Genomic DNA, 27,566 nt, shown 5'->3' with positions numbered 1-27,566 from the left:
GGCTTTGTTGTTCTTCATAATTCATTTCCTCTGTCTAAATTACACTGTCCTCTTTTATTCTGCCCAGATGTTTGGCAGGTGCTTAATTCTGTAGTCCCTCACCCGATAGCTACAGATAATCCCTTTGATTGTCACTACGGCTTCACCACTCCAGACTATCTTATTCAAATAGAAAGACATAGAAAAAGATAGAGAGGCGGAGAGAAATATACCATAGCACCAGAGCTTCCCTCAGTGCAGTGGAGACTAGGCTCTAAAGTGGATCGTGCCTATAGCAAAGCAAACACACTAAGTGAACCCTCTTGCAGGTTTTAGCTGCATGTTCTTTCTTGTATGGGAGTTGTTCATAGGTCAGAAGCAAAGCTCATCTTTCCATGAGATCCTGCTCTTCTTTTTTAAAACAATTACTTTATCTTAATGAGAGACAGATATCAAGAGAAAGAGGGACAGGGACCAGAATTATCACTCGTCTTGGGCATATGGAGGTACCAGCAATTAAATCTGAGACTTCTGTGCCTTAGGAACCCAAAGCCTGATGCATGGTCGTTGTGCTGTATCCCCAGCCTAATGTCCTACTCTTGTATTACACAGTCCATGGTTTCCAGAGAAGAGACTATGGATTGGACTTACTTCCTGAGAACAAGGAAGCACTTCTCTTTGGCCCACCTCCCCCACTTCCTCCTGGTGCTTTATTAGCTACTCTCCTTGCTCTGAACACTCAGCAGTGATTATTGCAAAAAGGGCTGGGGAACCACTATCAACATAATGGGATGTCTCCCCTGGTACCATCTCTTGATTAATATGTAAAATTAAAGGCAGTGGGAAAATTATGTTAGCTTCTTTTAGGGGTGGTTATTACATTATCCTTTTGAGAAATCCTGGCCTTGCATTTTCCTCCTTTGGTGGTTCATCTGTGAGAAAATGAACATTCACCTTTCCTGGAACCTTGGTTCTTTTGCCTATACTGTGCCATTATCTCAAGTGCTTAATAAAGAACAGCTCGTGGACATGAAGGTTGTGCTGGCCCTGACACACCCCTGGACCTTCAGTTTGTGACCCTGTCTGCAATATTCTATCATTCCTACAGTGTAAGAGATTGACTTACAATGAGCTTATTCCCTTTAAAAATGGTTTATTTGGAGGTTACTGCAGAATGAATGGCACTGATTCATCAGCCATCCATTTGTATTTGTATTTTATTACATTTCTTCTCCCCTTCTCCAGGTTAAAAACAAAACAAAATAAAACTCCAGAAGGTTGGGTAGATATCACTGGTTCCAATATCTCTCTCTTTCTCTCTTTTTTTTCCCTCTCACCCCATTCTAGCTATACTCTCAGCCCCAACCCTTCTGTTTTCCCTTCTGACTCAGGATTTTGGTGTCTGCTGTTCTATTCACCTGCATTATTCTTCTTCCAAACAGCACACATGCTCAACCCTTCACCTTCTTCAAGTTGTTCCTCAAATGTCACTTTTCTAATTGGTGACTCTGGAATAGCTCACTTGGATAGTGTGTTGCATTGTCATGTGTATGACCCAGATTTGGGTTGGTTCTCCACCCAACTGAAGAAAGCTTTGTGCTGTCGTCTCTCTCTCTCTCTCTCTCTCTCTCTCTCTCTCTCCCTCTGACTTCTCTTGTCTCTACAAAACAATAATAATAATATGACTGTGAAATGGTCACCTGAGCATCTTCTATTCAATTTTCTTTCTTAATTTTTCTACAAAGTGCACTGCCTTATGTATTTGGATTTTTGTCATGGTGTCACTCTATTGTAAACTCCATGGGGTGGGGGTTCTGTCTTTGTTTACTGCTGTAGCCTCTGCAATGAGTAAATGAATGGATTGCTGTAATTGTAGTTGTCTTCTTCTTCTAAGTTAATAAACCAACCAAAGACTTTGCCCTGAAGGCATGAAGATGGGTTAGATAAAAAGAGTAAGAGTAAACTGTTCTTTATGAATTTCAGTGTTATAAACATTTTGTATTTTGACTTTTTGGGTAGGGGGAGGCAGTTACAGGAGTTCTGCACCTGTATAATTCTTCCACTCCCAGAGGACTTTTATTTTAAGTGTTTAAAGTAAAGGATGAAAGACAGAAAAGGAAACAGAGGGAAGGAGAGATACAACAGCAGCACTCTGCCAATGATGAGCTTTCCAGTGCAATGCTCCGATGTGTGGCCAGGGACTTGAACCTGGGTCCTCCCACATGTAAAGTGTGTGGTATACTGAGAGAGTTGTCACCTGGTCCTTGACTCATTATTTTGTCTAGCAGACAGAAATACCACACCCATCACCATTTTTTGAAGATTTTTCTCTACCCACCCCTCCCACCCCAGAACTTCTCTGACTCAGCCTATGTGGGTAGTGGTGGTAGTGGAGGAGGGGTATCCATGCTAAGGCAATGAGCTCCTAGTTCCTGGCCTTAACTGTTGGGTATAGAGACAGATCCCTTATCTATGCTGCATGAAACACCTGTCTCCCAAAACTTTGAATACTGACTAGGAAAGCCAAGTTCAGTCTGGCTGTACAATTTAGTTGAGATAATAGAACCATGGGAGTTTCTGTTGGCAGCCAAATTTTCATTTGCATACTGGAAAATAGATAAAGCTGGTCTGTGGCAGAGGAAAAAAGTTGAACACACACATACACAGAATCATGGAAAGCAAGTATGGTGCTGATACTTGAGTCTCTGATTCCAATTCACTCTTAAGATTCATATAAATTCTTTCTTAGGATTTTGAAATATGTACACACACACACTGGAGGTTACTGTCAGAGCTTCACTGCTCCAGGTTGACTTTTTTGTACATACAGAGTGAGAAAGAGAGAACGACACCAGAGTATCAAAGCTCTCACCAATGCAGGAGTGGAGACAAGCTCTAACCTAGTCCATGCACGTGGTAAAGTAGGCACACTGTTCAGCTGATGTATTTTGCCAACCCAAAATACTCTAATAATACATAGCACTCTCCTTTCCTCCCTCAAACATATTAAAGATAACTTCTATCACTTGTTTTAAAAATGCTTATTATCTCATTGAATGGTGAGAGAAACTTGGTAGGGTAGCTAACCTTGCTCTGATTTTACAGATGAAGATGTCTTGGGACGGAGGGCTCATATCCAATTACTCCTGGCTAGTGGGGTGACAGGGCTGCAATTTGATCTCAAGTCAGTCTGATTCCAGATCATAAATCCAGACTTACATCCTGTCATGTAGGAAAATCTAATCATCTTGATAGCTTGCCTTTTCAAAACTTTTTATTATGGTGGATTTTATTTTTGTCCTCTCAGGGATGCATTGGATCGACCTTCTCGTGGTGCATCCGTGAGTACCCATTTATTGGGGAAACTGACGATCCTTCCTAGCCGACTGAATCCACATGGATCCCAGTCACTTTCAAAGCCAGCAACAAGCAGACATCAGGCTCAACCTGACGCTGTTGACTGGCTACGGAAGAAGGGCAAACGCTAGAAGAAGAAGAAGGGCCTTCCACATTCCAAGATGACTCTTTTCTTCTCTTTTCTTTGTCTCTCTCTCCCTTTCTTTTTTAGATAGAAAAAGGGACAGAGACAGAGAGTGGGATAGATTCTAGAGCACTGAAACTTCCTCTAGTACCTTAGGGGCCATGTGGATGACAAAGCAATTACCCTACTGAGGGGAACTATCTTGTCAGCTCCATAATATGAAGATCTTACATACATGAAATAGAATGCTTATTGTGATTCTTTTCCATGTAGTGATTAAGCAGTTTCTTCCATTGTTACATTCACCAGTTTTTTTTATTAAATTTTTTATTTATAATAAGGAAACATTGACTAAACCATAGGATAAGAGGGGTACAACTTTGCACAATTCCCACCACCAGAACTCTGTATCCCATCCCTTCCCCTGATAGCTTTCCTATTCTTTAACCCTCTGGGAGTATGGACCCAAGATCATTATGGGGTGCAGAAGGTAGAAGGTCTGGCTTCTGTAATTGCTTTGCCACTAAACATGGGCGTTGACAGGTCGATCCATATTTTCAGCCTGTCTTTCTCTTTCCCTAGTGAGGAAGGGCTCTGGGGAAGCAGAGTTCCAGGACATATTGGTGGGGTTGTCTGTCCAGGGAAGTCTAGTTTGCATCCTGCTAGCATCTGGAACCTGGTGGTTGACAAGAGAGTTAACATACAAAGCCAAACAAATTGTTGACCAATCAGTCATGGACCTAAGGGCTGGAATAGTGCAGATGAAGAGTTGGGGGGTTTTCCACTTTGTAGATAACTAGTAGACATATTTTAAATTCCAAAGGGCCTGTGGTTATAATAGTTTTTTTTTCTTTTTCTTTTTCTTTTTTCCCCTGAGCCTGAAATCTGATATGCCGGTAGATCCAAGTTATTGTCTGGGGGGGATGATGTCATGGCTGGCAGAAGGACCAGAAAGCTGGATCAGGGAAGAGAGTAGCTCCCTAATATGGGAAAGGGGTATGAATATTGTTGACTATAAACCCCATCGATTTGATGTGATCTGGGGCCCATAATCAGTTTAGGAGCCTATGTGACCTCTGCATCCCTATAGATCTGAGCTCACATATTCACCAGTTTTATTGCTCTTAATTTTTTTTTTTCTGCCTCCAGGGTTATTGCTGGGGCTCGGTGCCTGCACTGCAAATCCACTGCTCCTGGAGGCTATTTTTTCCCATTTTATTGCCCTTGTTATTGTTGTCATAGCTGTTGTTGTTGGGTAGGACAGAGAGAAATGGAGAGAGGAAGGGAAGACAGAGAGGGGGAGAGAAAGAGAGACACCTGCAGACCTGCTTCACCGCTTGCGAAGCGTCCTCCTGCAGTTGGGGAGCCAGGGGCTCAAAGTGGGATCCTTAAATTTGTTGTTGCTGTTGATTTAATCAGAGAGAGAAAGAGAGAGAGAGAGAGAGAGAGAACAAGAACAGAACATGGTTACAGCATTGTAGTGTCAGGATCAAACCTGGGGCCTCATATCTAGAAGGAATACACTTTGTATGCTGAGCCTCCTCCTGAACAGCCAGCCCATCTGGGTTTTTAATGACCTTTTCAACAACATTAGACCAGACAACAGAGCACATAGAATTGGTGGCTCTGTGATACCAACTTGATCAGAATTAACAAATTTGGCCATTTTTCTAAATGTTTACCTGGTATAATCATTATTCCCCAAGTGTATTGTGAACAGTGTTGCAATATTTTTTTTTAGAGAGAGAGAGAAAAGGTAAAAACAAAACTGGAGCATTTAAGGTTTTGGTGTGGTCACTGTCCTATGATGGTGCAGGTTTCACAGAACTTGGTCCTGAGGGTGAATGTTGGAAGGCTCTTTCAAGTTCATGGAATACTACTTAGCTGTTAAAAATAATGAACTCATCTCCTTTGTTTCATCTTGGAATTTCAAGGTATCATGTCAAGTGAGATAAGCCAAACTAAGAAAGGTGAATAGCCGATGATTTCATACAAAGGCAGAATTTAGGAAACAAGGACAGAAAGGGAAAACACAAACTAAAACTTGGTCTGGGAGGCCTAAGGGTGTAAACTGCACCAAAGCAAAGGATTCTGGAAAAGGAGGGCAGGGAGGAAATTGGGGGTGGGAGAAGCTTTTGGATCCTGGTGCATGAGAGTACAAAAGGCCCTGAGGAGATGAGAAATTATACATACCCACGTGTCAACAACCCTCCAGCAAAAAGATAAAAGGAGAAGGAGGAGGAGGAGGAGGAAGAGGAGGAGGAGGAGGAGAACCCCCCCTTAACAGTACACATTTGTGACAACCTAGCAGAATCACTTCTCCACTGCTTTCAAGAGAGGATTGAGAGAACTCTGCCTCAGGCTTCATTTGTTCTGATCTTGATCCAGTTCCTCTCTGCTCTTGGTTAATGATTTCCAAGTGACACCTTGGTAACTGCCAGGAGACTCTTTCTCCCTGTCCTCTAGTAGCACAGGAAGTAATCCTGAGCCTGGGGACAGTCCTCTCCCCTTTGAGGAGAGGTGCAAGCAGGACAGTGCTGGTGGAGCCGATCAGATGCTCATTGAGATCCCTAATCTGACACTCTGCTGACAGCTGCTGTGGCCCTTCTCTCTCTATCTCTGTCTCCCTTTCTCCCACCGTCTCAGATGCCAGAAAGACATTTACGAAGCACTGCTGGCTTGATACTGAGTAAACCAAGACAAGAAACAAAATGGCCAGAGTCTGCAAGGTGGTGGAGTTCAGCCCCAGAACTGCCAAGCTGAACTACCGTCACTCTCTGGAGCACCCACTCCCCCCTCCCCCGAACACACATAGCACTGATATTCTCTTCCATCACAGTTCTTTGGTGCCCAGGACTTTATTCTTGGGCAGGAGCCAGCTGCCATGCCTAATCCCTATCTCCCAGGGGAGTTATGAGCACCAAATGTGATTGTGAATGAGGAGGAACTCTCTGAACTGCGAAATGCCACCTAGTCAGAAAAGCCTGTCATTTCCATTCACTTTCAGCAAAAGACCTGGGGACCTGCCGCCCACTGCCAACTCGGCCTTCCAGTCTGAGATCCAACTCTTTACAGAGCGCTGCTCAGCTCTGGCTTATGGTGGTGTGGAAGACTGAACCCAAGACTTAGAAGCCTCAGATGTGAGTGTCTCTTTGCATAACCATTATGCTATCTTCCCTCATCCAGATCCAACTCTTTGTCTTAAGCTGGCAAACTTCATTCATGATCTCTTTTCTGAATGGCAGCCACTCCAAAAAGAATCTACCAATATTTATCATTCACATATGAAAAAGTGTCAAACATATTTAGCAGGCTCCCCATGGATTCCCCGTGCCTAGCAATAATAACAGACAAAGCAGCATATGGAATCAGTGGCTCTGTGATACCAACTTGATGAGAATGAACAAATTCGCCCATTTCTCCAAATGCTAACTTGTTGCAATTATTATTCACTGTGTCTGGTGTGAATAATGCTGCTATTTCATTTTTTTCAGAACGGAATTTTTCATTCCTGACAAAAAAAAAGAATCATGCACTTCAAAAATACATCTTCTGACATTCCAACATACTTGTCTGAAACCTGCCTTTTCCAATTCCCAAACATACTCCCTCCCTCAGTTTTTGTTTTTTGTTTTTTTTTTTTTTTTTGGTCAACGGGGTTATCACTGGGTTCAGTGACTATACAACTTCCTGATCCCTGCAGTCATTTTGTTTCTTATAGAGGGTGAGAGACAGAAAGAAGGAGAGATACCTGCAGCCTGCTTTACTGTTTATGAAATTTACACCCTCCAAGGACCAGGGGCTTGAAACCAGGTTCTTGAGTATGGTAACATGTACCACTCTACCAGGTGAGCTATCATCTATTTCCATAACCCCAAACACTTGAACTTCAAGATTCTTTCTTCCCTTTTGGGTACATGGCATTAGGAACAGTTTTTCCCCCAAAAAAGTGTAAAAAAAAAAAAAACCCACCTCAGGCAGTAGTTTGAGTGGAACAAACTCGAAAGTCAAAACAACATTTCTACTGGACTTTTGTCTAAGAGGTGTCTCAGTTCTTGGCAGGAGATCTTAGTTCCACTTAAGGAAGAGTCTTCAGGCAGCCCAAGGGTCTAGAGTACAATGTGGAAATTCTCAAAGGGAACCACTTCCTCTGGAGCAGGATGTGGGTAGTCACTCAGAGGATGTGGTATAAAATGGCCCAGGAGCTTGTACTAGTTATACGCATGCTCCCCCCAGCCCCAGGAGTCTGTAAACCCACAAGAGTGAAAAAGCTTCATAAAAAATAGGATTCCCTCTATGATATTGCTTGAACAATCTAGATAGATCCTGCTTAAAATTGTTTTTGTTGCACATGTGGCGCAAAGTGCAAGGACCAGAGTAAGGATCCCGGTTTGAGCCCCCGGCTCCCCACCTGCAAGGGAGTCGCTTTACAGGCGGTGAAACAGGTCTGCAGGTGTCTATCTTTCTCTCCCCCTCTCTGTCTTCCCCCTCTCTCTCCATTTCTCTCTGTCCTATCTAACAGCGATGACATCAGTTAACAACAACAATAATAACTACTACAATAAAGAAAAACAACAAGGGTAACAAAAAGGAAAAAAAATATATATATATATATATATAAAGTTTAAAAAAAAACAACCTCAAACACCAAAAAAAAAAAAGATTTGACTTAAAACAAAATGTTTTTGTCATTGACATCAGAAATTACACCATCAGCAATTTCTTCTTTCAGTTCAAAAACTTATCTTTTCCTGCGGCTTTTTTTTTCTTTGTTTTTTGCCTCCAGGGTTATTGCTGGGGTTCAGTGCCTGCACTAAGAATCCACTGCTTCTGGAGGCTATTTTCTCCCATTTTGTTGCCCTTGTTGTTATTGTTATTATTGTATTGCCATCACTGTTGTTGGATAGGACAGAAAGAAATTAAGAGAGGAGGGGAAGACAGAGAGGAGGAGAGAAAGATAGACACCTGCAGACCTGCTTCACCACCTGTGAAGCAAACCCCCCCCTGTAGGTGAGGAACCAGGCTCCAACCAGGAGTCTTACATGGGTCCTTGTGCTTCGAGCTATGTGTGCTTAACCCACTGCGCTACCCAGCCCGACCCCCAGCTTTTTTTTTTTAATTGGACTAGAAATTTAAGAATGTCATCCTTGGAGTGAAGAATTTACAAAGAGTCCCTTCACACACCCACCCTTCTGCTTAAAAGAGAAAAGAAGGGGAACAAAAAAAAAAGTCACATTCAGAAAGCAAAAGGGAAGAGAAAAAAAAGAAAAGCCTACAAGAACTTTGTTCCATATTCTAATTTTGACAAGGATTGAGACAGTTTTGGAATTACTCAAATTACTGTGGGGTATGTCTTACAAATATTTCCTCCCCAACATTGCAATGATCTCCCAGTTTCACCCAGCCATTTTCAGCAGAGTACTATGCCTTCACATCTGCCTCCTACTGCCTCGCCAATTTGCACCTTTCACTCTGCCAACTCTCCCCCACACTGAGTTTAGAATCCCAGGATCTTTAGTAGCCAAGGTTATTTCAATTAAGATTCTTCCTTTATCCATCAGTGACTTGAGCTCTTACCTCTGTTCTCCCACCTCGGTGTGCTCTCTTAAGCCTATTATAAGATTCTGGTGAAGACAAAATTAGCAGAAGCTTTTGTTGTCACAGGAACGTTATCTCTCTGTTTGTGGCCTTGGGCAAGTTAATCACTCACCTCAGTTTTCCCATTGACGATTAGATCTATAAATAGCTTCCACATGAGAACAGTGCATTAGCCTGCATATAGGGAGATGCTTATACCAGTGAGAGGTCAGGCTGGAAATTGACGGCATCTTTAATACACATGTATGAAAAATCTTTAATGAAAAAACAACTGCTAAAGCTGTGCACAGGCTATATTTAAAAAGACCAGTCAGTGGTAAACCCTATACTTTCCTCAAGTTCAGTTTTTTTTTAAGGGTCTTTTTATTCTTCCTTCACTTTGAAAGAATTTTTTTTAAACTTCTTTATTGGGAATAATGTTATACATTCGACAGTAAATACAATAGTTTGTACATGCATAACATTTTCCAGTTTTCCATATAACAATGCAACCCCCACCCACTAGGTCCTCTGTCATCCTTTTTGGACCTGTATTCTCCCCCCCCCCCCCGACCCCAGAGTCATTTACTTTAGTGCAATACATCAATTCCAGTTCAGGTTCTTCTTGTGTTTTCTCTTCTGATCTTGTTTTTCAACTTCTGCCTGAGAGTGAGATCACCCCATACTCATCCTTCTGTTTCTGACTTATTTTACTTAACATGATTTCTTCAAGCTCCATCCAAGATGGGCTGAAAATGGAGAAGTCACCATTTTTAATATCCGAGTAGTATTCCATTGTATATATATATATATATATATATACCACAACTTTCTCAGCCACTCATCTGTTGTTGGACACCTGGGTTGCTTCCAGGTTTTGGCTATTACAAATTGTGCTGCTAAGAACATATGTGTGCACAGATCTTTCTTGGATGGATGCGTTAGGTTCCTTAGGATATATCCCCAGGAGAGGAATTGCAGGATCATAGAGTAGGTCCATATCTAGCTTTCTGAGACTTCTCCAGACTGTTTGTTCTCCACAGAGGCTGAACCAATTTACATTCCCACCAGCAGGGCAGGAGGGTTCCTTTGATCCTACAACCTCTCCAGCATTTGCTGCTATTATTACCTTTTCTGATGTTTGACATTCTCACAGGAGTGAAGTGGTATCTCATTGTTGTCTTTATTTGCATTTCTCTGACAATAAAAGATTCGGAGCATTTTTTCATGTGTTTTTCTGCCTTTTGGATCTCTTCTGTGGTGAATATCCTGTCCATGACCTCTCCCCACCTTTTGATGGGGCCATTTTTTTTCTTGTGGTTGAGTTTCAAGTTCAAATTCTTATAAGATTTCAAAATCAGAAATAGTTCTGTTATTGTAATTATACCATATTTATGTATAATGAATTATACTGGAATTGCTAAAAGTATATGTCAAAAGGCACCTCTCAGAAACAGTGGTATTGCTTGCAGGGTTTTCTGCATGCAAAACACAAGAAGCAAAATGAGTTCAGGGACTGAGTGGTGGTGCACCTGGTTGAGCGCACATGTTACAGTGCGGCCTGGTTGAGTGCACATGTTACAGTGCTCAAGGGCCCAAGTTTGAGCCCCTGGTCCCCATCTGCAGGGGGAAAGCTTCATGAGTGGTGAAGTAGTCCTGCAGGTGTCTCTCTGTCTCTCTCCCTGTCACCCTCTTCCCTCTCAATTTCTGGCTCTGTCTATCCAATAAATAAATAAAGATAATTTAAAAAATAAATAAATTTTAAAAATGAGTTCAGTCCATACTTGGTACTATGTGACCTTGCTCAGCCTCAGCTTCCTTTTCTCTACTAAGGGTTCCTGTGGTAGCTGTGGTTGCCAAATGCATTGTTTCATGTAAAACTCTTAATAAGCACTAAATAAAAAATAAGTTATGTGGTCCCAGGGGCTCAAACCTGGTACCTCATGAATGACAATGCATGCTATCCACCAGGAGCTGTCTCTGTCCACCCTAATATATCCTGTTGGGTCACAAAGCTGGATTATGTCATGTGACCCCTTCACAACACCCGTTCCTCCATCAAATTGGCCCAGGGAGGCATGGTACTGGCATGAGACAAACAGAATGAAAATAAATAAATAAATAAACTGATGTCTTTGGCCTGACTCATTTTTTTCATGTAGTTCTTTTCTCTCCCTTTTCAGCAGCCTTTTGCATTAAGGGCTGTGATTAACTCAGTGTGCCAATAGTCATATCTAGTCACCTCAAGTCTCAGTAAAGGTAATGATCATGCAGCTAAAGAAAGGGCTTAGCTGGTAGAGCATCAGATTCTCTCTCTCTCTCTTTCACCACTAGGTTTCTCGCTGGGCTTCAGTACCTGCATGATGCAGTCACTTTTTCCTTTTATTTGATAGGAGGGAGAGAAATTGAAAGGGGAAGGGAAGGGAAGGAAGGAGAGAGACACCTACATCACTTGCCTCATTCTTGTGAAGCATTCTCCCTGCTGGTGGGGACCAGGGGTTTGAACACTGGTCTTCACACATGGTAGAAGCATCACTTGATACACTATGGAGCATTAGACTTTGATCCTTGAGTTTCCCAGTTAAATCCCTTGAATCTCATGTGCCAGAGTGGCACTCTGGCTTGTCTCCTTCTCTCTGCTTCATGGAAAGCTCTCTCATACCTAATACACAAATCTTTTTTTAAAATTAATGATTGTTACCAGAGTATATTAGCAGCATTTATTAACCACTTGCTTATTGATCAGGTACTTTTCAAAGTCCTTTACAAACACAATAAAATTTAAAATTCTCAACAACCCAATGAGATGGATGGCTTTATTGTTCCCATTTTACAGATCTGAAAACTGAGGTCAAACAAGAACCAGTGACTCCTCACCAGAATCAAGAAGCTAATTCAACATCTGATGCACAGCCTAGGCTCAGTAAACACTTGTAGAATGAATGAATAAAAGTAATTAGAGATAATCATGGGACACTCTTATGTTGTTGATCACTATTATTTTGAGGGGTTATTTGTCTCTAAAATCTATGCTTGCCATTATTCCCAGCAACCTTTCCTTCTATTTTCCTCCTTTAATTCTTTTGGTCTCAGAAAGCACCCAGCATAAGCTAGAGATAAGCTCTTTGCTAAACTACGCAGGCAAGTGAAGTGAATTTCCTAAAATATTACTTTTTCTTTTAAAAATATTTTATTTCTACCATTATTTGTTTATGTTTCTTTTTTAAAATTTTATTATATTTATTTATTTTGCCTTTTGTTGCCCTTTTTTGTTGTTTTTATTGTTGCTGTTGTTATTTATATCATTGTTGTTGGATAGGACAGAGAGAAATGGAGAGAGGAAGGGAAGACAGAGAGGGAGAGAGAAAGACAGACACCTACAGACCTGCCTCACCGCCTGTGAAGCGACTCCCCTGCAGATGGGGAGCTGGGGTCTGGAACCGGGATCCTTATGCAGGCCCTTGCACTTTGTGCCATGTGCACTTAACCTGCTGCGCTACTGCCAGACTCCCTATTTGTTTATGTTTCATGAGAGATAGGTAGGTAGATAGGTAGAGATATTCCAGAGCCTTTCTTAGCTCTGGCTTAAGGTGGTGTTGGAGACTGAATCTGGGACTTTTGATACCTCAATCATGAAAATGTTTTGCATAACCATTGTGCTACCACTGAAGCCCAATATTACATTTTCTACCTACCTCTCATCTCCCTTTGCCCCTCATTCTTTAAAAGAAAGAAAGAATCAAAGGATTACATCATTGTGTTTTCTCACCTAAAAGCATCTTTTTCAATTCTAGCCACCCTTGTTTCCACACCCTGCAACCCTAGGAGTTCCAGAGAGAGGCGTGGGGAGGGTGAAGGTACCAAAGCAAGGAAGAAATGTCTGCAGAGCTCATTATCACCCAGGTACAGAGAAGCAAACTGCTATATTTGTCAAATGCACCTTCATTTAAATACACTGCAGAATAACTTGGTAAAAAAAAAAAAGTAGTCCCTTTGAAAGTTTTTGTTCCTTGTAATAAGGACCAGCAAGTTCATATGTCCTGTCCAGTGTGACTTATATGCTCTCATATGTAATATGTCCTTTTCCTTTTTTCCTTTATGAATGCTCCATCTCAACCACTCACCTTTGGGTTCTGAACTCAGCCCTGCCAGTAAGCTCACACAGTAAGCTTTTCCCACCTGCAGGGGGAAAGTTTCACAAGTAGTGAAGTAGAGCTGCAGGTGTCTGTCTGTCTCTTTCCCTCACTATTGCCCCCTCACTTCTCAATTTACCTCTGTCTCTGTTTAATATAAATATATATATATATATAAACTTAAAAGAGAGAGAGAGAGGCAGAGAGAGAGAGAGAGTGTGTGTGTGTGTGTCTTGGAGTACTCCTGGGCCAAGGGAGATAGCATAATGTAAAACACTCTCTCTCCTGGGCCTCTGAAGTCCCAGGTTCAATTCTCAGCACCATTATAAGCCAGAGGTGAGTGATGAACAGTGCACTGGCTGGCCTGCTCACACCTTTCTTTCATTAATAAATAAAATATTTTTTAAAACAGTCTTCCTTTATTCAAGTTAATAGTCATCTCATCTCTCTCTTTCACACACACAAACACACACACACACACACACACACACACACACACACACACTTATTAATAAAAGCCAGCAGTGAACTTTCTTGGGCCAATAAAGTTGCTCACTTGGATAGTGTGCTATGTTGCAATTTGTGCAACTTAGATTTGAGCCCAGCCCCCACTACATTGATGGAAGTTCTGCTGCTTTGGTCTTTCTCCTGCCTCTGTCTCTATCTAAAAAGAATGTTCAAATACTCTTATAAGATTTATTTATTAATCAATGAGAGGAAGAGAACCAGAGTGTCACTCTGGCATATGTAGGGCCAGGGGTTGAGCCTGGGACTTCATGAGTGAAAGTTGCATGCTCTACCCATTCACTGTACAGCCTTCCAAATTTCACCCAAGATACTTTCTCCCATCCTTTCTTGCCCAAAATAAATTGGAAGAAAATTACTGTATCTTTCTGTCTTATAACTTGCCAGACTCAGAAATCATCTAGTTCTTGAACTTCCTCAAGCCCAGCTAACATATACTAACATTCTCATGTTGACTTTTTGAAGATGTGGCAGAATGTGCGAACATGTTTTAAGCACTCATTTTATAAGCCACCACCTTGTGCAGAGAAGAAGTGTGCAGGGTGTGCCCTTCTCTAGACTAATAGTGGCAATCCAAATACCCACAACTAGCAACTTGTGGAGTACATTGAGGTACTATCATATGACAGGATATTTGTCCTCTAGCCAAAAACAATTTGTAAAGGTATTTGTTGATGGGGGAATTATTAGCTATCTAATTCTAAGTGTATGTGTGTGTGGACAGGGGACAGGGCCTATAAAACAGTATGTACAATGTGATATCCCTTCTAGAAAGTTGTGGAGGTATATAGGGGTGGATATTTCTCTGTGGAAAGGTGTTTAACCTAGACAAGCTTTCCCTCTGCAGACACTATGTCAACTGATGAACTTCGAACAGTCTAGACTACGAGTCTGGGAAGTTTGCTGGTCACTGCTAATACCTTTTGTCTAGTCCAGGCCATAATTTCCTGACAACTTGAGGAGTTACTTGTTCAGTTCTACACTACTTCAACTTTCACTTAGTCTGGAGCTGTCAGCTTCTGAGTGTAAATTGTATCAGCAAAGTGACATGATGACTGGCAAGAACTTTCCCATATACCTCAAGACCTTGTGATTCTGTATTTCCTTTTACTTATTCAGTAAATAGACATTTGTGAGGCTTTGCTCTATCCCAGGAACTGTAGAAACAGATTACTGTGGCATGGCAAGACAGGAAAACTTCCCAGTCTCCTGCTGTCCTGAGACATGTTCAGAAGAGAATGAGGAAGGGAGAAGATGATGATGTAGTGGGAACAAAGCAACAGACTAATGTGCCAGGTTAGCTGAGACCTCAGCTAGCAGAACCTTTGTGAAGGCAGTCTTATAAAATACTCAAACTCAGCTTCAATATCACACTGCATAAACTGGAATCTAGACACCACTGGGAGCTAGCTACATAGCCAAGATGACTTATATAACATTTACATTTTTTGGTGTCCTCATTTGAAATATGAGTGTAATCATTTGTAGCACTCTCAAGTCATTGTAAGTGTTGAGGCGGGAAATGTTTAACCTACATTTCCTGTTATTGAGATCATAAATAAAAATATTTAGATCATCCAAATTTCATGTAAAAAGTTGTCGGATTTTATTAACATGATGATGATGATGATAAAAAATAGGGAGGTGAAAGGAACTGGTGATGGCACACTTGGCAAAGTGCACATGTTACCATGTACAAGGACCTGGGTTCAAGTCCCTGGCCTTCACCTGTAGAAAGGAAGCTACATGAGTAGTGGAGTAGAACTGCAGGTGTCTCTCTTTTTCTCTCCCTTTCTATACCTCAAGCCACTGGGGATTGGATGTCTCCATCCAATCCCCAGTGATAACCTTGGTGGCAAAAACAAACAAACAACAACACTAAACCTGGAAAAAATATGGAGGAAGAAAATAAAAACTATACAAAGTCAAAACGTTCTTTGGAGAAAAAAACTTACAAGTAAGCTTGACCTCTTACTGCATAGAGATAAAATTCCCCCATATCAAATATCTCAAAACTATCAAAATCCATCAATGTGAGATTTATATGCTCCTACTTGCCAGAGTTGCCTCAAAATACAGACATTTCTGTACACACAAAAGCAATGTTCAAAAATATTTTCCTTTTAGATAGGGCAATGCCACAAAGCTTAATCGGTTCTAAGTGATTTCAAAATATTGTATCAATTTACAGCAGAAAGGTCATGGTGGTGAATAAACATGGGGATTCTGCTCTTTGGGATTTAGCAGACTAACTCCCACTAATGTTAATGGGGCCCTGCTGCCAAATCCCCCACTATCACCCTGGATCTTCCCTCCAATCCCTTGCTGTTGAAATGGAAATGTTTTCCAAAACCAAAACTAATCCTGAGACAGAGTGTCTTCACGATGGATCCCTAGGGAGCTGGACGTATTTGAAGCCATACCAGTAAGGACCTTAATTCACAGGTGCATCCTGGCACTGTCTACCCCATTCAGAGTGGCTCCCTCAGGCCTGATGCACAGTGGGGTGTTCTCAGTTTCCAAACTCACCTCCCACTGTTTCTCCCTGTGAACTCCATGCAAAATGAAGTCCCCCAGGTCTCCACATGTATCCCAGACTTCTTTGCTGGAGGGGCTCATGTTGGCTTGGCTACCTGACTAGTGGAGTTCTTCCATCCCTGCACCCAGTACACACCGTACACTCCCCCTCACAATATGTTGAGCCTTGAATATGGTATAGTACACATTCTATTTATGAAATTGCCTTATTCCATTCATGTCAACTCTGGGTTCTGTGTAAGTTCGGAGTGAATCATACGTATCTTTGTATTCCTTTAACAGCATCCAGGCCCTTACATATTATCCATTCCCAAGAAGATGCAGAATTGATCTAAATGACATTCTGTCACTTTGTTTTGGAGACTGGGGTTTCCAAGGAGAGAGATTAAGAAATGGAAGGTTAGAGTGTGATTATAGTTGATACATTCCTTATTGGTTAAGTTAAGTAAGCAGGTGTTTGTTTTAGAACATCACTAGTCTTGTGAGTTGAGGAGAAAGATGAGTTTAATTCTCACAACTCCACTTGCTATAGCTGTCAGAGGCATGGGACACTAGCCGGGGTGAACTACAGGTCTGATTCCCAGCAGCAAGGCACTCGTTGCTATTGGGCACCAATGTGCTCTCAGAAGCCTCTGTATTTACACACTGTCATCAACTGCCCTCATCAACATTCACATCTGACATGGGCCACTAGGTCTATGTTAGCCACAACTACTCACTTAGGTTTGGTTCAACCTGGTCTGTTACTGCTAACACACAACCTACTTAGTATTTAACAACTTCTAAATGACCATGGTTTTTGAGAAGTCAACAAAATCAGGGCACCTTATCTGACTGACTAGAAGAGGTCTAGCTGGGATGAGGCAGATAATTTCAGCGTTGTTGGCTCTTATTTTAATTGCTTCCTTTAAAAATACAGGTGGTCCAGACAGATCTAATACAAAGGATAGTCAATATTCACTGCTTCTAGTGAGTATCCTTCCCACTCACCAACCCGGTGGATGTTTTTGAGACCTTTATTTGGTTTGTGTTTAAATATCAGATTCAACTGAGTACTTGCTACATTATAATACTAATAACAAGCTTTCCTCCTTGAAGTTCTATTCCCTTCACTCTTTGGCAATGTTTTACAACTTTTCTTTGCTACTCAGCATTTCTACCTCCTTTCTTGGGCTTTTTCTGCTCTGTGCATCCCATGTTCAATACTTGAACAGTTCCTCCTGCCACCACAGCTGTAGCTTCCATTCTTGAAGGCCTAATAATTGTTGTTTGTCTTCTAACTGCAGCATCCCCTCTGCTCCCCACCCCCCACTAACTTCACTTGCAATGTCAACAAGGGCAGCTCTGCTGTAAGCACCTCATACTTGCCTTTTTCTAGCTTTCTTCCCCAAAGACCTGCATTCATAATAGTATGCCAATGTTCCTGGCTCAGTTGTTCTCAATCCCACCAATGTTAGGATGCCTTTTTTCAACTGATTTGCTCACTATGATTGACATAAATGTTCATCAGTTGTCTAGAAAGTAGCTTTCAGCAGCCCTTTTCAAGAGTTGAAAACTTGTGTACTATTATTTTCTCCAGGGTCTCAGGTTTTGGAGCAGGAGCTCAATGACAGTTGATTGTCATAAGTGTGGTGACCACACAACTTGGCTGACTCAGGACAGAGTCAATTTTCACCTATTGTCCGGTGTTCTCTTCAACTGGCTATCCTACCTCTGAGATGCTTCTCAGTCTTGCATGAAGTAATACAACCCCCCACCCCCAAGCCTAAGGATATCTAACTTTTCACAAATACTTAGTATCATGGGCTGAATTGTATCTCTCAAGATCAATATGCATTTCTATTTAAAAGAGGTGATGAAGCTCAAGCAAGGCCATCAGGTGGGCCTTAACCCAATCTGATGAGTGTCCACAGAAAAAGAAGAAATTTGGACATAGGGAAAGACAACAAGGATCCATGTACCTCCTCCAAGGAAAGGCCATGAAAGGACTTAAAACAAGGACAACCATGTACATGCTATGTAAAAAGGCCACAGGAGAACAAACCTGCTGACATCTTGCTGTTAGACTTCTAGAACTGCTGTTCAAACCACTTAGTCTATAATACGGTCTGATTTAGTATGGTTTGGTATTCTGAGATGTGATATGAAATGATATGATATGATATGATATGATTGGTTATGGCGGTGCAAGCAGACTAATACATTGGGTAAACTAGAAAGTAAAATCAACCTACCCTTTACATATTCCAATTCTTCAAGATAACATTTTTCATTAAACACACAGGCTTGATTTTAGATCTTTTGGGCTTGACCAAATGTCTACCTGAGACACTTTTAACTTTAATATTTTTTGAATCTAAAAGCTGGCTCCCTGGTGGAAGACCCGTTTTTCCCACAGTTTATGAGAGGGTGATGATAATAAGTGTCACATATGGTTACTGTGAAGTGGATACTTCTTGCCTTCCTCAAGTTGTACACTTCTTGCCTTCCTCAAGTTGTACACCAACAAAAAGTCTACCCCTATTCAGTAAGTGACAGACTGACTGTCTTTCTTCCTTTCCTTCTTTCTTTCTTTTTAAAATTTCTTTGCCACTAGGGTTATTTCTGGGGCTCAGTGCCTACAGAAATTCAGTGCCCCATAGGACATTTTGTTCTTTCCACTAGTAAAGAATGAGAGACAGAGAGAGATAGAGAGGGATAAAGAGACACAGAGAAGAAGAGACACCATAGCACTGCTCCATAGCACATGAAGCTTCCTCTCCTGCAGGCACTCCCTTGTGGTGGCCCAACACTCAAACTCAGGTCTTTGTGCATGGTAACATATGCACTATACCAACTGAGCTGCCTGCCATCCCCACAAATTGGCTTTTATGAGGGCTTAAGCTAGGGGAGAGTTTTTAATAGGTTCCTGGGAACCTAGAGGAGAATTTAGAGTAGGTTCCTGTGTGAGTGGTCAAATGATTTTCAGTGGGCAGAGGGGCAAGAGAAGGTGGCAAAATGGGTCTGCCTCACAGAATAAATGTGAGAAAAGAGACAAAGGTGAAAGAGAAGTCATCTACTTGTAATGCTATCTTAATCTCCTGAACCCCTGCTTGTAAATCTAGTCCTTTAAAGTCATAGTATAGCTATTATCCCTTGTGTCAGTTTGGTTTTTTTTTTTTTTTAATTTTAGGAATTAAAAATAACAAATCCTATACTTTCAGCTTTTCTTACCCTATGCTAAGTAACTTTTAGTTCAGGCTATTCTCCAAAATTTGTCCAAAAAATTATGTATTTATTTATCTATGGGTGGCAGAGCATCAAATTCTGGCACATACTGGGGATCAAATCAGCTTCTCCTGTTTGAAAGTCCTGCACTCTTTCCCTTTGCCACCTGTCAGGCCCCTATTATCCAAACTTTTAAAATTCAGTTCATGCTTTGACACCTACCTACTACCCCCCAGCAATGTGCATGTACACATTGGCCAAAAGGATGATAGTTCATCAAAGCTTCTTGGATATAAGAGAATATTGGACTTTTGTACTGTCCCTCCACAAAGTGCAGTTGAAGGTCACATCCATCACAGAGCTGTGCAGACCATGAGATAATCAGTCTGTTTCCTTCATCAGACAGAAAAAAATCAAACTGACATACATATTAAACTGACATACATACATCATCCTGAGGGCAGTGGCTCTCTATGGTGAGAGGAAGCTATTTACTTCTCCATCATATGTGAATTCATACCCATGCCACTTTCTGGTGTGTGAGAACAGTGAAGAGTTGAAGCAAATCAATCCCCACTGATAAGGGACGCATTTCTTTTCTTTTCTTTTTTTTAACTTTCTCTCTTTCTTTCTTTATTTATTTATTTATTTTAAAAAGGAGACATTAACAAAACCATAGGATAAGAGGGGAACAAGTCCACACAATTCTCACCACCAGATCTCCATATCCCATCTCCTCCCATGACAGCTTTCTTTCCTATTCTTTATCCCTCTGGGAGTATGGACCCAAGGTCATGGTGGGATGCAGAAAGTTGAAGGTCTGGCTTCTGTAATTGCTTCCCCGCTAAATATGGGCGTTGACAGGTCAATCCATACTCCCAGCCTGCCTCTCTATTTCCCTAGTAGGGTGTGGCTCCGGGGAAGCAGAGCTCCAGGACACATTAGTGGGGTTGTCTATCCAGGGAAGTCTGGTCAGCATCATGCTAGCATCTCGAACCTGGTGGCTGACAAGAGAGTTAACATACAAAGCCAAACAAATTGTTGAACAATCATGGATCTAAAGACTGGAATAGTGCAGATGAAGAGTTGGGGGGTTCTCCATTTTGTAGATAGCTAGTAGGCCTATTTTAGTTATATTCCAAAGGGCCTGTGGCTATACTAGTTTTTGTTTTCCCCCCTGAGCTTGAAATCTGATATGTAGGTGGATCCAAGTTATTATCTGGGGACGTGATGTCATGGCCAGAAAAGGGACAGAAAGCTGGATCAGAGAAGAGAGTAGCTCCCTAATATGGGAAAGAGGTATAAATATTGGTGACTGTAAACCTCATCAATTTGATTTGGTCTGGGGCCCATATTCATCTTAAGAGCCTATGTGACCTCTGCAAAAGGATGCATTTCTAATATGCAGCACTGTAGTTCTTCTGATCTTACATCACAGCATAAATGCAACAGTCCTTGTTTTCCACACAGATTCCTACTTCTTTCACACCCAAACATATGCTAGGAGTGCTCAAGCAACACTCTCTCTCCATCTCTGGGAGGTGTCTTCAAACGTTTTTAGCTCATTAAACATAACACAAGAGAAGATCTGTTTCTTTACTCAAGAGTTGTCTTCAAAGGGCTATTTATATCTCAGATTGGGGGGAAGGGTTGGTTACAGATTGAAATGGACATTTTTCATTCTCAAAGCAACATCTGCACTGACATAGTCAAAAAGTGCAACAATTGTGTTTAAATAACAGTTATCTGTGAAAACTCACGTTGGTTTTGCAATGCTCTGTCCAAGGGATCATTTCAGTTAGAAGGCTGTTTAGATTCAAGAATTGAAGAGCTCATAAGCTTACCCAAGTAATAGAACTTTTAGTAGACAGCAAGATGAGACAGGCAATAGTAGAACGTGATTGGCAATATTCATTAACTTCTTTTTACCTTAACCCAAAATTTTTCTGCTAGTCTGGTGATATTTCCTGTAATGAACTGGACTGGCAATTCTATAGAAAAAATCATTTCTTTTTTTCTTTTTTCAAATGAGACTGGTCCTTATATATCATATGCTATAATCTTTATAGTGGCACATTTTACCAAGTATTAGGTGCACATTATTTTCTTAAAGAACACTGCTCAGTTGTGACTTATTATGGTGGTACCTGGATTTGAACCTGAGACTTCAGTGCCTCAGATATGAAAATCTTTTGAATAACCATTATGCAGTCTCTGCAGCCTGTAGGTTTACATCATTTTAAGTATTAGGCCTTAGAAAGATAATGGTGATGATGGTGGCATGCCTGCTAACTGTGAGAAACTGGAAGAAAAGAGTGACAGAAAAGGAGAATTTATACCTAAAATAAGTTAGTAGTCTATAGCATTGCCATTGTATTATAAGAAGTATCGTCAGACCAGCAGAGAAATCTTGGGCTAAGATGAAATGGAGTTAAGGAATACTAATATTCAAATCCTTCATGACACTCTTCTAAGTGTTCATAAAGTATAGCAGTCTCTTCTCATCTCTTAGGGAGTAAATGGAATTTATTGGTCATCTCTTCACTATTATTCATCCATCCCTCACTTACTGTTCCCAGTGTTCCAGTTCTTTTGGGTATATAATAAAACATGTTTGAATGTGTGTTTTAAATAAGTAGAGTCCTAGTCAAAATAGAATACAGACTCTTCTCATTAAAAAAGGAAATAACTTTATTTTAAACAAATTCTCAGTTGTGTGTTACACCATGTCCATATCGAAACCAAAAACCATAAAGATAATGCAAAGAAAACAGAGCCTCATCAAAGCATATCATCCAAACATGACTATTGGTCAGTGTATTAACTAAATACAGTGGACATGAAAAGTACAGTATGGCACTTAAAATAAATAAGAGCAAAGAGAAGGAAACATATTCACAGTCCAAAAGCAATAGGTTTTTGAACCTTTGGTATATGTCTCAAATAAGCATTGGTAAACACATATAAAATAGTGTTTAGTTCCAGTTTTCTCAAGCCATTGATGGTGTGTGTGTGTGTGTGTGTGTGTGTGTGTGTGTGTGTGTGTGTGTGTGTTTCAAAAATAACTGCTAGGATCACAAATCAGGATTGACATGGGTTGATTAAGGTCTCTGGTGTGAGCACATAGGTAAATTCAAACTGTGGCAAAATGAAATGCAGCTGTGTTGCACAACAGAACTATGTAAGAGAACAAGTGAAATATACCAGTCGAATTCTGTGGCTTGGGTAGACACCCTTGCTATTACCAACAACAACAGCAGCAGCAGCAGCAACAACGACGACAACAACAACAACAGCAAAACCGGAAAAAAAACAATACTTTTGAAGCTATCCAAAGACCACAAGCTGAAAGGCAGAAATATCCCAAAGCTCATAACCACATGCCTACCTGTGCAACAACCATCTCACAGAAGTGTTCTAGTTGCATATTGCAGTTCCCTCCCTCCCACCCAACCCCTGCCCCTAATAAACAGCACCAGTGCAGTTTGAATTAGAAAATTGGAGATACTGAGACATTCCTAAGGTTCTCATAGTAACTAAGGGCCAGTAAGATGGGGTTCTAATGGCCAGTCTCCAACAACCACTTGATGTAATTTCCTCTAGCTTACAGACAGACCATATTAGGCCCACTGTAAGGCTGGATTCAGAGAAAGAAAAAATAATAAACTGGCATGCTTTCCTGGGTTGAGAAAGAGGGGCATGCTGATGGGGGAGGTACAAGGAAGGATGCCTCAAGGATGTTTTCTTGCAGCCCAGGATGAAGGGACATGTTGAGATAGTTCACACATTTTGTACCAATGGAGTATTTGACTCATGCCATTCACCAGGATACAGAGCTCAGCAGAGTTAAGTTCAGCTTGGTAGAGGTGTGAGTTCACTGCTATCAACATCAGGTTGGCATCAGATTGGGCTGTGAGAGAAAGAGCCCAAAGAAATCCAACTCATCCAGGTCATCACTCTGCCCAGTTGTCTCTGTGGAGTCAGTGATGTGATGGGGGCAATGATTCTGTTTTCTCTCCTATCAGTGTAAGGTCTTCTCTTGCCCAGACCTACCTTACATTCATGGGGAGAGTTGCATAAACCAAGGCAGGTGCAGCAACACTCCAGCAGTTGTGTGCCTCCGTACTTATTATCACCAGGCTTGCCCCAGACCTGCATTTTCACACATATGCAGAATCACTGGACTGAGTCCTGCCAAAATTGGGGACACTGACCCGGGGCAGGTCCTTGTTGCGGATCTCATAAACTGACTTCCTCTTGGCCTGGGCACCGCGCACAGCCAGCTTGATTTTGCGCCAACCCAAGTGGTTGAGTTCTGCTAGGTTGAGCACAACACAGATGCCGCTCACAGCAAACATGAATACCAGGAAGACAGTCTTCTCAGTGGGTCGGGATACATAACACTCCACTTCCTTGATGCAGGGGTAGCGGTCACACTCATACAACCCGGGAACGCTGAAGCCATAGAGAAAATATTGGCCCACCAGAAACCCAATCTCCAGAGCATTCCGGAACACCACTTGGATAATGTAGAAGCGGGAGATCCCTTCTTGCCTTCGCAGCTTGGAGCGTGCGGCAGTGCGCAGTCCTGAGGGGTGCGGGGTCAACTCCTTAACCTCTAAGCAATCTGGTTCTGTCTCTTTGTTGGTGTTCTCTGTGTTCTGCAGGACCCCGTTGACAATGGCATTTTGCATCTTCTTATCATCTCGTTTGCCACCACTACTGCCCCCACCCCCAGTTCCTCCAGGACCCCCTATGGACTCAGGAGGGTCTCTGTCCAGGGCTAGGAAGACAGTTGAGTAGCGGCGTTCTCGCTGCTTGGCAGACTGGTGTACAGAGTAGGTGATGAAGCAGAGGCTGGGAGTACACACCATTATGATTTGGAAGACCCAGTATCGTATATGGGAGATGGGGAAGGCGCGGTCATAGCAGGCCTGGTTACAGCCGGGCTGTAGGGTGTTGCACACAAACATGGTCTGCTCATCATCATACACAGTCTCCCCTACAATGGCCACAATGAGGATCCGGAAGATCACCACCACAGTCAACAGGATCCTAAGCAGGGGGAGAGGGAGGGAGAGAGGGTCTTATGGGCTGAGTCACAGACTTGGGAAATCCCTGTTCCTTTCCTGCTCTGGTGTGTAACAATCTTTTTGACTAGGGAGCTGTCCATGCCTGGCTGGTACTGAACTGGAAATCTAGGAAACCTTTTTGCCTTTTCCCTTTCTGCTGAGTGTAGGGAATATTTAGCACAGTGCTCTCAGGTATTCATATCTCCATATACTACACACGGTTTAATGGTTTCAGATAGATTTCAGATGTATATATGGGAAGTAGAGAGGCACAAAACATATGGCAAATGCACACACAGAGTATCTGGGCAGAGATATGTCTGCCCAGTGTCTACACACAGTGTGCATGTAAATGCTCAGAGTAGAAATTTAGCTTATCCTTAGTATGAATGTTGAACCTAATGCTTTACATAAACAGACAGCTAATACGTGCACACACACATCACACATACAACTGTTAGTTGGATTGTGTGGGTTTCTGACACTGCAAATTTTATCAGCCAAATCAATTTAGCTCCATAGATATTTGTTTGGGGAAAAGATACATCTGCTCCGAAGGGCAACTCCATCTCCCCACTTGCCTTCTCTGTCAAAATACAATTCTGCTTTCCTTGTAGATTCTATTTAGGGAACCGGATGGAGATTGGCTCTGACTACCGAGAGTGGGGGAACCACGACTGAGCCAACAACTCCTTTTCTGATGGGAAAGAGTGAAGCCTACAGTGGTGTCTCATAGGAAAGAGATGGAGGAGGTGATCGGAGCAGCTGAAGAAGGGGGAGGGGGCACCTCAGGGCTATCGGGTAATCTCTCCATGCCAGAGACACTGGCGCAAGAACTGAGGACGACGGGAAGGAGGGGGACAGAGAATGGGCTGGGGGCAGTTGGGGCTCGGCAGTCTGGACGTAAGAAGGGACACCCAGGGTGGGGGTGGAGGCACCCGACGGGCCCCACTGACCGCGGGCTGGCTCCCTTACCTCCCAATCATAGTGGAGTGCTGCTGCACCGCGGCTTCCAGCAGCCTCTCCAGGATGGTCCATTCCCCCATCGCTGTGCATCCGGAGGCGGCAGACAAAGACTGGGCAGTACCGGGCACGTTCCCACTCCTGGCCCCTCCCCGGGCCGCACCTCCCGACTGGGAGCGAATTGCCCCCCAATTAAAGATGCAAACAATTTTTCTGTTTTCAATCCACCAGTCCCCTTTCCCTTTTATTATACTTAAGAAGAGGGGAATGGGGAGCAAAGAATCCCAAGAGCTTCCCGACTGATGGGGCAGCTGGTGCGGTGGAGAAATCCGGGAGCAGCCTCCCGCGCCGTCCGGGACCCGCTCTCCAGTCTCCCCAGAGGAGGTGCGGGCGGGGGTGGCCGCCAGCAGGTGCAAATGCGCTCGCCGGCCGGCCGGAGGGAGGTCTCCGTGCGCCGCTCAGGGTTGGGGAGACTGGGGCCGCGGCAGGGTCCCGGCACCGGTCCTGGAGGCTGGTACTTCGGCGGCACCCGCACTCCTGGGAGGCCGGGGCGGAGCGCAGCGCAGGCTGCGGGGCTGGGAGTCCGCGGCCGCGCCTCCAAGCAGCCCTTAAGTAGTCTCTGCCTGCGTCACGCCAGGTCGGCGGCGGGGAGCCGAGCGCCACGCAGAGCCCAGGGGCAGGGGACACGGCGCGCCGAGGGTGTGGGGGTGGGGGCCGGCGGCCGGTCGGGACCCGGCGGGGTGGGGCGACTCCAGCAGAAAGATCTTGGGGCCGCCCAGGTAACCTCACCTGACCACGGGCTCACGGCAGCAGGAGGCGGAGTGAGTGGGGAGGGAGCAGGGAGATTGTTCAGCTTCTCGACGTGCTTCCCGCGCCTTTTTTTTTTTTTTTAATATATATACTTTGGGTCATCTGGTATACCAGCGACATCCCCTCTCTAAGTGGACATGCTGCTTGGGAGATGGCTACGTGACTGAGGGGGTAAGCCTACAATTTACTGCCCCCGTGGATTCCATGCTGGGTTGAAGAAGGTTTGATGAACTATTTAGGCTGCCGCTTCAATGCAGTGGTGAAGCTGTTTTTGGAGGTGGGGATCTGTGCAGAAGCCTATAGGTACCCTAAAAGATGCCTAGCTTGAGTCAATGGGTCGTTAAGGTTTAAGGTTTTGCTGTCCCCACAGCAAACCCAGATGCTCTGCTCTTAGTGTGTGTGTGTACATACACACATGCTTATATATAAATGGAGAGAGAATGAGTAATACTGTTATTTTATCTTTTATATATACATAATGGTATGTATTATTTTTCAACCAATCCACTGCTCATCTCTGGCTTATGGTGGGACCACAAATTGAACCTGTGACCTGGGTACCCCCAGGAATGAAATGTCTTTTTGCTATCTCCCCTACCCTGACACTGCTGTTTTTATTTTTGTTTTTGTTTTTGTTTTTTTTTCTTTGTAGATACTGCTTAAGTAAACTGTGGCTCTGGATTTAAGGAGGCCTGGTATTCTAGTAGAGTGGTTCACAGCCTTGCCTTATCGCTACTTCCCTTAAGCCTTTTCCACTCAACCAGGTTGCCTGGGGTTCTAGAGCAGCCAAGGTGGTTGGCTAGCAAGTGGTCCAGGAATGAAGAGTGCAGGGCACGGGCTTGCATTCACTCACAGTGCACTTCTACTTAACAGTGATATTTAAAGGAATAAACCAAACTTTGGTATGAAGTGGATCAATTAGATCTCTCCTAAGACTAACACCTAACCCAGGAAAATACTTTTTCCTTTGTCTAGAAGTCCAAGAGTCCTCCTGAAATTGGAAAAGGTATAAGGTGGAAATGGTACAGTGAATCTAAAGTGGACACTCTTCAGTTCCTAGCAGGCAGGGAGAAGGTACAACTGTGAGACTGGATGGGTATCTAGTTATTTAACTGGCCTCTAGTTGGAATAGTGAATCCTCCAACTCAGATCCAGTCTTTACTTAAGACTTGCTTTCTGTGTTGCTCCCTTCTCTGGCATACTCCTCAGACAAGGAGTGAATGAGAAGTTCCCAAGAAAAATCTATTTCACCACTTCAGATGTCCCAAAGTAAGTTGTACA

At 42.8% G+C, this 27,566-nt stretch overlaps 1 protein-coding gene across 1 annotated transcript; it reads right to left on the bottom strand.

Moving 5' to 3' along the window:
- Positions 1 to 22,901: 22,901 nt before the first annotated feature.
- On the bottom strand, positions 22,902 to 26,066 carry GJD2 (gap junction protein delta 2). The gene is made up of 2 exons (XM_007521690.3): positions 25,488 to 26,066; positions 22,902 to 24,495 (listed from the first exon to the last, which is right to left on the bottom strand). The coding sequence occupies exons 1-2, from the start codon at positions 25,556 to 25,558 to the stop codon at positions 23,601 to 23,603; spliced, it is 966 nt and encodes a 321-aa protein (XP_007521752.1). The 5' UTR covers positions 25,559 to 26,066; the 3' UTR covers positions 22,902 to 23,600.
- Between the last annotated feature and the right edge of the window lie 1,500 nt (positions 26,067 to 27,566).

This window comes from Erinaceus europaeus, chromosome 16 (assembly GCF_950295315.1).
Source record: "Erinaceus europaeus chromosome 16, mEriEur2.1, whole genome shotgun sequence".
NCBI classification, from domain to species: Eukaryota; Metazoa; Chordata; class Mammalia; order Eulipotyphla; family Erinaceidae; genus Erinaceus; species Erinaceus europaeus.
Note: the sequence above shows the minus strand (reverse complement) of the source record. Positions and strands in the feature narration are given on the sequence as shown.

Excerpts from the sequence above, each read along its gene's own strand:
- GJD2 (XM_007521690.3), bottom strand. The coding sequence starts at position 25,558 with ATGGGGGAATGGACCATCCTGGAGAGGCTGCTGGAAGCCGCGGTGCAG. Across the intron at positions 24,496-25,487 it reads CACTCCACTATGATTGGGAG|GATCCTGTTGACTGTGGTGG; the intron begins GTAAGGGAGCCA and ends CCCCCTGCTTAG.